This window comes from Chironomus tepperi, unplaced genomic scaffold (assembly GCF_022539635.2).
Source record: "Chironomus tepperi strain 1889 unplaced genomic scaffold, CSIRO-AGI_Ctep_v1 contig_456, whole genome shotgun sequence".
NCBI lineage: Eukaryota > Metazoa > Arthropoda > Insecta > Diptera > Chironomidae > Chironomus > Chironomus tepperi.
Window position 1 is genome coordinate 361941 of NW_027226578.1, and position 15208 is coordinate 377148.

Consider the following 15208-nt stretch of genomic DNA (forward strand, 5'->3'; position numbering starts at 1 on the left):
TGATTCAATTGAAAAGCTGCGTGAAACTTATCCTTATTGTGAGTATTAATATTTTTGCATGAAATGACTCAACTAATTACAAAAAATTACAGTCATGATGGTGTCAATGCCATTCCTGATAATAACATTAATCGTATATGGATTCATAAAGGATTTAAGGAACCTACACGGAAAATGTCTGATCGCTTATGTCACGTCATTGACTTTTATGTATGGATCGCTAATCATAATACGAATGCACGATGAAAAATTGGTAGAAAATTCAAGATTTGCTTGCTCATCAATTGGATATACATTTTTGACATCAATATGGTGTTGCTTCCTTTGGTTGAACATTATGTGCTATGATATTTACAGGACATTCAGGTATTTATGCAGACTTAAGGTCTGGAAATCGATTTGGATTTTGTATGGAGTCGAGTTGACATCATGACAGATGGTAAGATGGTACGGCACTTATATATACTATGCCTTAACATCCCACCATCTGAGAAATTGATCTCTGAACAGAACTGACGAATTTACACTAATTACTAATTTTCCACCTTCACAGACAAGGAATGAAAGCCGAAGACAACGTCCAATTTTTAAAATATTGTGGATATGGCTTCGGAATTCCAGTTCTTATATCCATCATCAATTTTACACTCAATAATTTTGAGCTAATTGCCATTGAATACAATAATGGCATTGGTACAACCACATGTACAGTTCTTTCTGATAATACCACCGTACAATGGATATACATCTATGGACCAATTACGCTGTTGCTGGCTATTAATGTATCATTTTATGGAACAACTGCATGGAAGATTTTTCGTGTCCAAAATGAGACATCTAAAGTCTGCAGATCAGAAAACAGCCAAAGACATTCAAAATGTAATGACTCTACTGATAATAGCACTAGGTATGATCAGATGGATATACTTTAGGGTCTAAGCAAGGGTGGATTAGGGAGAGAGGGTGTGCTGATATGTATGGGGGTTAATACCCTCAACCCTTCTTATGGAGGTTCTTCTTCAAAATCCACCCATCTACTACATCCAAGTCACCAACCGATCAGCTCCAAGTCATGTTAAATTTAATTTCAGATTTCTCTTATACCTGCGCTTGTCAATTGTCATGGGAGTGCCATGGATCGTTGAACTATGCTCATTTATGTTAGGTGATTCCGTTATTTTCTTTATCGTGTCCATCTTCAACTGCATGCAAGGATTTGTAGTTTTTATAACATTTGTATGGAATCCAAAAGTCACAAAACAACTCACCCGAAGGTATGATACAAGAAATTAAAGCTTAGTAATTATAAAGATGAAACTTACAATTCCAGATACACGGCAATGTCTGTGTCATTCAAAAAGTCCCAATCGCAATCGATAACAAAGAAAGAGCCTGCCAGAGGCGATTCATTTGCAACAGCTGTGACAAAAATCAACGGAGTTACTTCTGATTCATCAGCACAAGTGTGATTTCATGTATTATGAGTAGTGCTGATTATCGTCATTTAAGCCACAGCATTAAAATTATTTAAAATTGTACCAAAAATACTCATTTTATATCCAATAAAAATTTATAGTCAATTGAGTCCTGACCAAAAATTGATTTGTATTCAATTGGCATGATGCAACATCTATCCAACAGAAGTCAACTTCTTTATATTTTATAGACATTGTCCACATTTTCTTTCGCAATAACAAATTCTCTCAGTGGTAAGTTTAAAATTAAATTTTCATCCTGTAGACTCCGTAAAGAACAATTAAATCATTCACATATGCTTTTATGGTCTTTCATGCTTCAAGCATTAATTTGTGGTCGAGCAAAAATATGCTTATGTAGGGAAACATTTAAATTCATTACTGAGATTGTATTGTGGTATCACATCGACTGGTTTCTGTCTTTAAATTGTAATTTGTACTTTAAATTTATTCTTGACTTTTTGGGAAGTACTATGCAATACTTAGAGTCATGCTTGCAGCTGTTGACTGAAGAAGAATTGTTTATGGACTTGAAAGAAGGCGACTCAACTTGACTTGAGAGAAATTGAATCAACTTGACTTAAGAGAAGTCGACTCAACTTGATTTCAATGAAGCCTCCTCAACTTGACTTGAATGAATCATCTCAACTTGACTTGAATGAAGTCTACTCAACTTGACTTAAGAGAAGTCAGCTCATCTTGACTTGAAAGAAGTCAGCTCAATTTGACTTGAGAGAAGTTAGCTCAACTTGACTTGAGAGAAGTAAGCTCAACTTGACTTGACCATAGAAGTTGACTCAACTTGACTTGAGTATAGTCGATTCAATCTGACTTGTTTGAAGTCTACTCAACTTGACTTCAGTGATGTTGACTCAACTTGACTTGAGTGAAGTCGACTCAACTTGACTTGTGTGGAGTCATTTCAACTGCACTTGCTCGTTAATAACTCAATTGACTACAAAATCCCATAACAGCTTAACTCAGCTATTCAACCACCAAACTCTGCCATAAATCACACCAATTGAGTTCCACTAACTTGTGCCGTACCCCAATAAAATCCTAATGCCATTCAGCATACAAAAAAAACGATTCATTTTCAATATCCACTTGAGACTCATCCCAGCCATTATCATATCAATGCGTACATAAAGAATAATTTAAATCATGCTGAATTGTACAAAAAGTGCAAAATTTCTTGATTTTTACCACCACAGGATGTAAAAAGAGTCGATAAGTAAAGAGCATGAATGCATAAAGATTTTAACGAGCATTAACTTGGGAATTGAAAATAAAAAAAAAGTGCTGAGTAGCTTATGCAAATTTTATATCCTCAACCCCTTCACATAATAGTTGGGAATATCCAATGCATTTTGATGCTGATGCTGAAATGCGGAAGGCAGGAAATATCAGAGTGAGCAATAATTGATGAAATGGCCTGGAAGCGGTTTTGGAATCTAAAAAATATTGTCCGGATATTGTTCAAATATTGCAGACCTAAAAAACTTTTTTTTTTCAGCATATAGATTTAAATTGACAAGCAAATAAAAAATCAATCCACAACCCACTAATATTTGCCGACAACATTTTTCCGTTGCCATTGATATTATGAGCTGAAAAATATTATTTTACTGAGGGGAACAACTTTTTTAGGCTGGAGTGGAAACGTCCCTAAGCATTAAAAGTTATTTCAATAATTTTTTTATTTTTCATCAATTCCTATTTTTCACCTACCAGGCAGAGTCAAACCAAAATCCACAAAAACCTCGAAATGAAAAATAAAAATATTTTGCTTGTTTATATTTATGGAATGGCAGTCAGAAAATGTTTATATTATGAATTTAGAGGTGAGCAAGAGTTGAGTTAACCAAGTAAGGGACCGTTTACATGTTAAGTAACGCTTTTAAGAGGGGTGTCTTTAGTACTAATACACTTTCAGATGCTGTTCAGGCTTCTGAGATCTAAATATTGGGTCAGAAATCTGAATATTGGAGATATTGGTAGTTAAACGAATGAATGTTCACCAGATCTCCCGATTAAACCTAGAGTTACAGTTTATAGTGTGATCTGGAATCACTTCTTTGATGATATTACTGTCTGTAGCCTTTAAAAGGAGGCTGTGAGTCGCATTTCCACTACATGTGATTCAGGACAAGAGAACCCATGAACGTCAGTTCAGTTTTGCGATATTCAGGTCCTCTTCGACGCTTAGTACAATTTAGTTCACATCAGTTCAATCCACATTTTAATACTTTCGATCTTAATCCAGCCTTGAGTATGAATTGTTCTCCTTCAAAGATTTCTTGATTCTCCCCCAAAAGATTCTCCTCCTTACATAGAAATAATATTGAAATTCATAATTTCCAACCTTCTATCTTCTTTACAGTCAGGGATGTTGCCAGAATGAGTTTGAATGTTTTGATATGGATCGCGAGAGATGAAGGAAGTGGTGGTTTTTAATCATCTTACGTAATACTCTAGAAAATTGAAGAAACCCAATTTGACCGCAACTATCCCTCCTGTTACTACGCTCCTGTCTGCATCTCCAGGTAAACTCTAAAAAACACAAACCTACACTCAATCATGCAATGCGACAATAAACTTCATTGCTCATGAAAAATGAGGAAAAACTTAATAAAAAATCTATCAACTCCGACTATAAAAAAATTTCAAAAAAATAGAACTAAAAGTATCCCCAACTCCTTATATATAAATCCAACAAAAGGTAGGAAAAAGTGTTGTCACATAATTTATCAAAGTAAATAAATTATGTCAACTGTGATGATAACGATTTGTTGCTGTGACACTCCTTCCCCCTCATAGTATGTAGGAACAAAAACAAAAGTATTTTCAGCAAATAAATCAAATTTTCCATTTCTATTTCCATTCCGAAAATAATCATTATGATTACGTCTATTTACTTTCTGACAAGATTACAATTTACTGCTTCTGTGTCTGTTTAATCTATTTTCAGTCATAATTAAATCCACAACAACATTTTGATGCAAAAACCACAAAATTTTTAACCTTTTTTTGATTATGACACACGTGAGGTCAACATGCTAATTAGGTCACTACTGGATATAAATATCCAATTTTTGAGAAAATTTCCTGAATCGAAATTGAGTTCCTAAAAATATATATTCAGCTACAAATCAAACCGCATAAATGAATCATACGAGAAAAAAAGGTTGATAATGTTTTTGTGACTTTATTGGCATATCCAAAACCGCATAGAATTTAGAAGTGAAATTGAGTTGTTTTTATCGGATTTGTTGGTATGTCGAATGACTTTTTGGAGTGTATTTATCACAAGTGTTGGTCGTCAATCTGAATCACACATATTAATGAAGATGAGTTTGATGGAATTTTGTTAATTTTATTGACATTGATTGCTCTTTAATGATGAGCTGGGGTTAATAATCAGGGACGTAGACCTCGTCCCCAAAGTTTCTAGCAATCGAAAGAGACATAGTGCATGCCAAAGTCCTCAAGATAGCGCCCAATACATGAATCGAGCTACGTAACTAGAACTGGGAATTGAGGGAATTGAGGAAGCCGAAGTCTGATTCCGAAGCTGACTAAAAGTCAAAAGCATACCTTCTTGCGATATTTCAACTGTGAGTTAACTGCCGTGATAAGGACAATTAAGGACCGAGAAAAGACCAAAAGTCCAAGCACCTTGCTGTTGCAATTAAAGCTTACAACCGGCCATTTGGCCAAGATTGGACTAACAATGAAGACCCATCGCAAACGTCATCAGATCCCCTTAACATTAGTCATCACATCTACACAACCCCTACAATCAACTATTAAAGCTTTAATATTTCCATAACAATTTTAATCCTTTTTCTACAGCAACATTCAAAAATTATTTCTTTTTTTTCACGATTTACAGCAACAACAATAAAAAAATCTACCTGGATTTTCATTTGAATGCAAATTTGATTCCATTATAATTTCTCCCACAATAATCCAACCATATATGCTTATTTTAATTAAATATGAATTCTACTGGATGTGAATTAAAATGTTTTACAAATGAGTTTTTTATTTTGTTCCTCGGAAATTTTTTTTGAATTTTATGTGCAGCAATAAAAATCTGTAATTTTATTCAAATTTGTAACAATAATGTTACATTATTATAATAATCCATCTGTTACTTCATTAAATCTGTGTGCACGGATTTATGTTGAAAGTTTTGTGTTTTTTTGGGGACATTCAAGGTGAGATGACTGGTTGGATAAGGATTTGTGAATTAGTAATTTTGAGGGACATAAAGTAGGCAAAAAGGAAATGGTTGGTTGACTTAGTTAGTCAAGACATGTAGACTAGAGAAAGGGCCAATTAAAGCTTAAATCAAGCGTTTAACTCCTCAATTACCGCTGTTGATTGAACCACGACCTCATAAAGCTCTGAATACATATTCAGCAAGGCTTGCTAATATGTCTCAATCTTGATTTACTGTCTCAAGCACAAGTGAGCATCTGATTTAACAGCACATTCTTTAATGCATTGGAACAATGTGTGAATCCATGCCATATCAACAGCACTCTATATAATGGATTATGAGATCGGTCTCTTGTGGGAATCAAACCCAAGTACCTCATGAAAAGGATTATTATTGAAAGTCTGTTGCCTAACAGCTTAGCCATGGAGCATTGGCAGATTATCCTATATATGGCTCAATACCCCAGATTCTACTCTGCTCACACATCTCAATGCTTGACCGATTTGCCAATACTCGACTAATTTAATCTAAAACAGTTATGGGCATTCTTTTTTTGTGTCACGGCACACCTTGGTGGTAAGCTGCGACCAAATGAGCACACTAGTATGCCGCACCCTACAGGTTGCTCACCACTGATCTAGAATATGATGAAGAAAAACGCCTTAAATCGAGGAATTGAAGATTTGAAAGCCAACGTGAATTCAGCCCCAGGTCTAGCATGACTCAAACATCCAGTACTCTGTCAAAGTCATTTTAGTAAGGAGCTAGATTTTGAATCGATTAACCGATTTGTGCAATTCAAGCTAAGTGATCAATTAATGTATTTTGAGTATTAAGTATCAATTTTTAATCTTATGTTCCCAATCATTGGATAATTTAACATTACAACACATTGTCATATTAAAATGCAATTTGAAAATGTGTGAATTAATTCGTAACAAAGTTTCAGCACCCAGAATCAGAACTAAAAATGTGTTTTGTGCTGCAATTATGTATCATAAAAAATCATTGTGATACTTTTAAAATGAAATTTTTTCTCATCTCCTAACGAGGAACTGGTAATGTGCTTGAATGAATATTTTCAAAATTTAATAAAAGTTTAAAGCTCTCTTGTCATAGCTGCAAGCATAAAAAAAGTTTGACATCTTGTTGAATGAATTGATGCAAAAATGTAAAATGCAATTCAAAGTCTGTCTTTTACAGCGTATCAATTGCAACCGTAGCTACATATTATTTACATCAAACATACTTTGTTGCAAGCTTACATGACAAAAGAAAACTTACTGATGACTGCATATTCCAGATTCATGTTTCAAAAGACTTTTAATACTTTTTTTTTGTGCTTTATGAAATTAAATTCACAACGAAATCAAATCAGCTTTTAGGTCTTTTGTGTACAAAAATACAACATCAAACAGATGAATGCTTACTGTGCATGTACAATAAAATTTTCTACTGAAATTGATCAAAAGTATTGAAATTTGGAAAAGAATTTTGGACTTAATTTGGAATAATATAATTTGATTGTCAAAAGGGTTGCGGCACAGCATTGTGAATATTTTTGGATGCTTAAATTTTTGGATGTTGTTTTGTAAATAACTTTGTAAATAGTTTATGAATAATTTTTGTTGGAAATTGCTTTGATGTTGTTGAATTTTGGTAGTTATAATGTTCTAATCAAATGATTGATTTCTGTAAATTTTAGTCCACATTTATGGGCATATCCAAGGAACAGACATGCAGAAAGCTTCGCCAGGGAGTTATTAAAGCTCAGATGAAGCTCTTTTATTAAGACAAAATGGAATCTTCATCAATTTGACTGCCAAATGGACGCAACATTGAGTCGGACAAAACCCAACCACCCCACGTTCCTTCCATCCCATCCTGAAATGACCTGGATCCTGTTTTACTGGCTGAGGAACTGAGACTTGATAAGAACGACTCCCATTCCCCCATCCATATCCTCTTCAAGAGCGTTACGTAATAAAAGTTTATTACAACGGCTTTGTAAAGTTTGAAAATTTTCTGTAAAATATTGTAATTCCACACAGACAGAAATTACTATTTGTAACGGTTAATCAAAATTCAAATTTTCTGGTATAATTTTTCATTCGTAGCCAACTTCAGGTAGGTTTGCAAATGAAATTTGAGTGAAATTAAAATCAATAATTATCGAATTAAGAAATGATTACAAGTTTTAAGTCAATGTAATGCAATAGCTTAGACATACTGACGTCCTGGAGCACCAAAAGCTTCATGGCGCAATGCAGTGGTGTCAGCTTAACGTGTGGACACAGAATTTGTTAAAAATAGGTAATAAAGCCAGAAATTGAGTCAAATTGAATGCATTTTGTTGTTACCTGAGCTCCTTCTAAGTAGTAAATAAGTAAATAATGAGATGCATAGGTATTAAATCGTTAAACGAGTCTTGAACAGCAATCTGACAAACCAATCGGATAAAATGCTTTGTTATGCTGAATTTTTCCAAAAAGTCGCCATCAAATTCATTAAATCATATTAAAAGTTCAGCGGTTAAGCTTAATATGATTGCATTTCAAAAAAATTACATCAAGTTGATATTAAATTATTAATAAATTGAGTAAATTCCATCAATCCAATTTGCATCCCATAAAAAATTGAAGTGGCTACCGAGAAATAAATTGTAAAACATTTTCATGATTACAGAAAGCCATCAGTCATTCCCCCACAGAAAGAAATATAAAGTTGCTAAGCAAACTATATAACGAGATAAAAATGAGAGAGAAAAAAGTCATGAAGCAAGCAAAATAGAACAGCGGAAGTCCATTTGATACAGTTCCTCAAATAAATATTTAAATGATCAAAAAAATGCAAGAGCATTTCCATTATTTGTGGATTTCATTTTTCATCTCTGACGCCTCGTTTAGTGTGGTTTTGTAGATGCTGCAGCCATTTCATTTATGTTGAGGTGCAGTCAGTTCTTCATGCCATTCCATTCTCATTCTATTTCTATGAAAATCCATTTTGAAGACCGCACAATTCAATGCCGTTGCTTGTGTTTGTGCTTTTTTGCTGTGCATTTTCGTCTCGGAATTATGCTGAGCTGCTTGTTTACTTTGAGGATTTCAATAAGTGCCATAAATATTTATTTACTCAACTTCTACTTCTTTTGTTGCTGTCTGTTCTTATTAGCGCATTTGACATTCAATAACTGAGTGGATTGTATGAAAGGATGAATTAGATAAACAGCTGACACTTCACAAGCTGATAAGGAACTGATTCCTGAAAAGCTCATGGAGTTCATGTCGACTTAAGTCTGTGGCTGCTTTTTGTCGAATCTTGTCTGGAGTTAGAGTCAAGTAGCTTTGGGGCTGAATTTTCGGACATTTCTAGGTTCGACTCTTAAAAGCATCATGTTCTGTCCTCCACCTAAGCAATTCTAGTAAGTATCCCTAAAGTCACATAAAAATCAATCATAATTCAGTCCATCCTTAAAATTTCCGATTTCCAAAAATATCCTTTCATTTCCATGACAAAAGGAACAAGCAGCACAAAGACATTTTTTTCTTCCATCCCTTCCTTCATTACATCATCCATTCATTTGCTATGTCCCACATTTATCATATCGGATATTTCTCAATACATATATAATAGCACATGCCATTACAGCATGGAATAATCAGCAAATGATGATGATAATTTCGTTTTTATTTCTTCACTTACACTCAATGACATGCATTCAACAATACAGTAATGTATGGCAATGGCAATGGAATTGGAAGCAGTTCTTCTTATATTTATCCATGATTATATCAAGTCTTCATCTCATTTCATTTTAAATGCTACTGCTGCTGCTCAAGATGAAAATGAAATTTATGTGAGAGATTGTGTGAAGCAGAAATGGCATCAGTAGTGGCAGCAAGAACAGCAACAACAAAAAAATGGAAATAGACAAAAGAGAATGATAATCTCAATAAGAAAATCTTGATAAATTGTGCCTCACATTAAGTAAATGTCATTTGAATAATTTCTGTTTATATTCGTGCCATTCAAACTACAACCAGTACACATTTATATCCAACCATACTCAATTCTTGTGCTGTACATTGTTATTGTTATTATCGTTTGGCCCACAAAACTTCGACTTTTAGTAATTCTTCTAGATTTTTTTATACTGTAGCAATTTCTGTGAGGATGGATGGGAGGAATCTGTGGTCAGATTGGTCATGAACTTTTGTGGTTGAGGCATGCAATTTTTTAAGGAATTTGAAGGAAGAGTCTACTTGAGGAATTGATTTGGGAGAATGTTTGGGGATAAATTTGTGGTATTTATTTGGATATTTTTACAGGATCTTGTGCATGTAAAGGTCGTTAAGTCATTACATTCAGATATGAAGGGTAGGAAGTGCAGTGGTGGATAACCTGTGTGCCGAGGTACACTAGTGTGGAGTCAAAATTGCTTGAAATGTCATGAACTGCATTTCGTGTGCGAATTCAGTCGAAGCTTACCATCAAGCTGTGTCATGACAAATAATAGGTTGTCCACCACTGTTCTAGAGCTAGCTAAGTGTAAGAAGGGCTGTATAGTGGCTAAAAAGCCAACTTGTCATCCTGTTGACTGAAAAACTTCAAAATGACTTGAAGTCATGTTGACAGGCAGCTTGGAAGTCGAGTAGATCACTGAAGAGTCTGAATATGAAGCATGAAGCTAGTTTCATGCCAATGTGGTGACAAGTTCCATGCCAAACCTAATCATTGGTAGATTTAGTCTGTGTGACACCATTTAAGATAATAAGAACAGCTACCACCCTTAAAATGCGCCTATGACCGCCAAAAACAGCCCATACCTTCCCATACTCAATATTTTCCCAAACTCAAGCATTTTTCTTCCTTTTCCTTCTTCTTATTTCCATTCAATTGAATGATATTTGATAAATCTCGATGCGTACAATCTGTGTGAGTTTATGTATCCATCATGATTGTTTGCTTTGTGTCCATTGATCTCAATTCTTACTGATTTTTCCTCATTTTTCATGTGTGGAATAGATTTTTTTTTGTGGTAAGCTGTGCCATCGAATAAGCACAACAATGAATGTGAGAGAGGGAAAGTTTCCCTTTCAATATTAATAATAAAGGTCAATCCATTAATGAACATTTCTTTTTTTTTGTGCTGAATTGGAAAAAATAAAATTATTGAATGAGCACAATATATCCACTAACATATGGCATATAATTTCAATTATTGAATGAGAAACTTTTTTTTTCTTATTTTTTTTGGAGATTTTTGACATCGAAAAATATTCTCATATGCTTGAAGAATCTGAAGTAATATTTCATTTTGGATAGGGTGATGTTTAGGTATGATGTAACATTGAAAGTTGACATTTTTGACTTTTAATATTCACAAATTTCAGTTTTTAACGGTTTTGTAAAATTCAAAAATTTTATCGGTTTTTTAAAATTCAAAATTTTAACGGTTTTGAAGTATAAAAATTTTCAACGGTTTTGTAAATTTAAAAATTCTACCGGTTTTGTGAATATCAAAATTTGAACGGTTTTGTAAGAATCAATCGGTTTTGTAGAATTCAAAAATTGTAACGGTTTTGTAAAATTCAAAAATTTCAACGGTTTTGCAAGTTTGAATCAGGAATGGCTTTGTAGAATTCAAATTTTTAACGGTTTTTAAGATTTGATCAGAAAAACTTGAAGTGATGTAACTGGAATTGACGACCCGCAACATCCAGATGACCCCAAAAAAGGTGACACGGGAAACAAACACATTCTCATTTTCATGATATTCGCAATGTGATATCGTCTAATGAAGTAAATCTATCATCTTTGTGCTTTTCCATTTTTCATTCTGTTTCAGTCATGGCAATTCATTTGAGTGCTTTTTTTTTGGGATGTATGCGAGCGAAATGAAATGCTGACTAAGTCGATGGAAGCTTTAAGTAATTTTAAATACTTTTAAATCCCCCTCAATAAAGCATCAACAAAAATCCTTTCTCCTTAATTTAAGCAATTCAAAGCCAAAAATAAACTTTTCAATTTCATTTTTCATTTAGAAACAATGACAACGTAAACATTGAGGGAATTGAAAACTAATCCATACAGCATGTACAGTAGATTGAATTTCTCCAGCAACAACAGCAACAACAAAAAGTTATTCACAAAAAGTTTGATGTCTCATGAGATTTTTTTCCATGGGAACTTTGAGTCTGGAGAATTTAATGTAATGATGGCAGATTTAAGCTACAGTAATACTTTGTCATTGTTTACTTCAAGTCTCAGCATTTGTATAAAATAAGTTAATGAATTGATTGCGAGGTAAGAGATGGGGGTAATGAAGGGAGCTGTGTATTGAAGCGTTCTGTGGGAGTCATAGCGATATAACTTTAAGGATTTAGATTGGCATCTTTTGATATTTGCTGTTTCTAAACAAGATTCAAGGCCTATTTTGAGGCGGGTTTCAAGTTTTCCTATATAGAGAAGGAGTTTGGAGAAATTAAACCCCAATCCCTTCTTTCCTGAGACCTGTTCCCCGGTATAGATCTATCTCTTTTTCTTCCCATACCTACCCCTATCTACCACCACCTACCTACCCCTACCTACTATTTCCTACCCTTTTCTACCTTTACCTAACCCTTCACTAACACTTGGTGCATATTTTCGGAGGATACCTTAGAGGTAATCGTGGGTGTGGGGATGTACCTTGGGTAGGGGTAGGTGTGTACCAAGAAAAGGCCCCAGAATACTCTCTTGTTGAGTATACTTAAGAGCACCCTCATTTAAGTGAGTCTGGACAATGTCTTTTAGGGTTTACTATCAAAATGTACCTAAAACAGCCGATACAATGAACAAGTCAGTTACGGTTCCTAACAAGCGAATAGTATGATGTACTAAATTGCCACTACGGTACTTAACTGCGATCTATTTGCCTGTCAAGAGCCGACTCAAGGCCCCCAACAAGCAAAGAGACCGCTGTTAGGTACCGTAGTGGCCTTTTTGCTCCAGGAGAGCATGATCTTTGCCTGTTATAGGTCATTGTGGCGTTTGGGGTACACATCGACATAGTAGTGTCCTAGACAATTATGTTGTTCAGCAAGAGATTAGACAATTGTAGCCTCAACAGCTTAGAAAGAAGTAAAAGAGCTCATGCATGGACAGTCAGGATAAATAAACATCCGAAAATTCTTTCAAAACAATCCAAAATCTCAATTTCTAAATGACATAACTCATTAACAACCCCCAGCCTTATGCGACACTAACATTATTGTCAAGTGTAAGTTTTCAAGCACATTAATAGCTTTTTATTGACGCTTTTAACTTTTGTAACATTATTTAACTTCATAACGCTCACTCAAAGCTTGTAAAGCTGTTTAATATAATCGACAAGGTAATGATTAAAACTCTCATAATAATTCAGTCTGATGACTTTGCCTTCAAAGCAAAATCCGAAATAAGGCACGGAAATAATTTTTTTCATTTAATGAGGAAAGCGAGTTGGAAAATTTCAAGAAGCAGTGCATGCATTAAAAGTAATTAAAACTTCAAAGTTAGCTGTTTATGTGCATCAAGTATGAAATCATTAAGCTTTACTTCTCATCACAGCATAATCAGCATAGACAGTGTCAGTTGACTAGCCAAGCTAATCTCTAATGAAATTATTGAAATCATTTAACACATCTTTCACCGGATGTCGACTTTAATTAATATAAATTTTGTTGGATGTGATGAATGATGTAAAAAAATTCCAATGACTGTGCAAAATTAATCATTTGAGTAATTAGATGGTGATAAATGTCATTTTGTGGATGTAATGAATTTTTCTACAAGCTGTGACATTAGGTTGATGTTGGATTAAAGAGACTGACTTTAAGCTAAATAAAGCTGATGGGAGTTGGAGTGGGTCGGTGGCGGAATGGCTTCGTTCTTTGGGATTTGATGATTGAATAGTTATCTAGCGGTCATGGATTCGAGACTCGGCAGAGACAATTTTTCAAATGTCCTTTTTCGAAGCACATGCACTGCAAATGCTGCTTACAGTCTCCGTTTGTAGACTAAAAGGAGTATTGAGGTCAAAGAAGTGATTCGGATCAAACTGCAAACTGTGTAGATCTAGGTTTGATCTGTGTAGATTAACCCTGATACGAATTTATCGCGAAGGTCTGGATCTTTCACCTGTGGTAGGCAGCTTGTTTGCCCGGGGTACTCTAGTTTGGAGGGCAACTTGTGTGCCCGGGGCACTTTTATAGAGGATTACTAACAAGAAGTAATGCGAAAAAAGGATGCCCGCCTCTGAACTAAAGGATCTGTTTGCCATGAGGAGAGGGGCATGAAACCCTCCAAACTGCTTTTTTGGACTATAGAGTTCATAAATTCATTTCCTAGCCAGAAAGTCAGTAATACTAAAGTTTCACCAAACCCATAAGATACGTAGAATACACAACAATTACCAGACAAACTGACATTTGGTACCTCTTTACCCCATTTCCTTACATCCACAACTATTCATATTAAAACTATTATTCCCATTTCTCCATTCCCACTATTTTTTTTCATATTCTCTAATTTAAATGAAAAACTTTCTATTTACTTGCCATAATGATAGCAATAAGAGTGAATTCAGTGCACATGAAAGCAACGCACAGCATAAGCAACCTAACAGGTAGGGGCAACAAATAATGCCAGAATTAATGAGAAAAATTCTTTGAAGTATCAAAAAAAGTATAAAAAGTTGGAAACAATGAAGGAATACATGAAATTCTTGCTGTTATTTGCTATCTATGTATTTACTTGTTGGGAAAGCTATGGATGTAAAAAGTAGAGGAAATATGAAGTATGTATCTAACAGATGATGATGATGCTATTGCAGATGCCCGGAAGGAATGAACAATATTAAATACAACTGTGCTTCTTTTTTTTTCAATCTACATCTACATCTATCTATGGATCTTACCACGTACATTAAATTTTCCGTTTTAAATTAAAAATAACTGGCATCGTTCCATTGTTTATTGAGCTTTACCACCTACATCTTCTTCTTCTTCATCGGTTGTTCTGCTCACTCAATTTAATGGGCAAAGCTCTTTAAGCTTCGTACAAACAAGATGCAATGTTTTTCCGCTTGCCCCCGTCGCTTTCCGTCCTGACCCCCTTGGGTAAATATTTTGTCAGATTCTATTTCGTGGAATTCTTGATGGAATTTTGATTAAAAAGTTGTCATGGACTGAGAGTCGAGTTGGTGGGTTGTCATGCTATATTGCTATTTATACTGTATGTTGTCATTTTTAGGAACACGGCATGAAATTGTTAATTCAGTACCAAGAAGTTATGATGTTGACCATTTTGGACGTTATTAAATAACAACTAGAAGATATGACTTAATAGTCAAACATTTTAATGAGGCAAGAAGACATTCACTTCTAATTTTGGACTTGTATGAATCACGACTGCTGGGAAACGAATTATGGATGTCATTGTTCGAATGGAAGCCAAAATCTCAGAATCTTTAGAAGTTCATGAC

General features: G+C 34.5%; 2 protein-coding genes across 3 annotated transcripts in view; one reads left to right on the forward strand and one right to left on the reverse strand.

Annotated features, from left to right (window-relative positions):
• Positions 1 to 15208, reverse strand: part of LOC139098996 (putative receptor-type tyrosine-protein phosphatase mosPTP-1) — a 141700-nt gene that overhangs the window by 40204 nt on the left and 86288 nt on the right. The window lies entirely within an intron of this gene.
• Positions 80 to 1589, forward strand: LOC139098998 (G-protein coupled receptor Mth2-like). The gene is made up of 4 exons (XM_070651395.1): positions 80 to 366; positions 554 to 907; positions 1092 to 1274; positions 1331 to 1589. The coding sequence occupies exons 1-4, from the start codon at positions 95 to 97 to the stop codon at positions 1467 to 1469; spliced, it is 948 nt and encodes a 315-aa protein (XP_070507496.1). The 5' UTR covers positions 80 to 94; the 3' UTR covers positions 1470 to 1589.

What these genes read in the sequence shown, in the direction of transcription:
- LOC139098998 (XM_070651395.1), top strand. Translation starts at nt 95, where the DNA reads ATGATGGTGTCAATGCCATTCCTGATAATAACATTAATCGTATATGGA. An exon ending in TCTACTGATAATAGCACTAG is followed by an intron (nt 908 to 1,091) that starts GTATGATCAGAT and finishes ATTTAATTTCAG; the next exon opens with ATTTCTCTTATACCTGCGCT. An exon ending in ACAAAACAACTCACCCGAAG is followed by an intron (nt 1,275 to 1,330) that starts GTATGATACAAG and finishes TTACAATTCCAG; the next exon opens with ATACACGGCAATGTCTGTGT.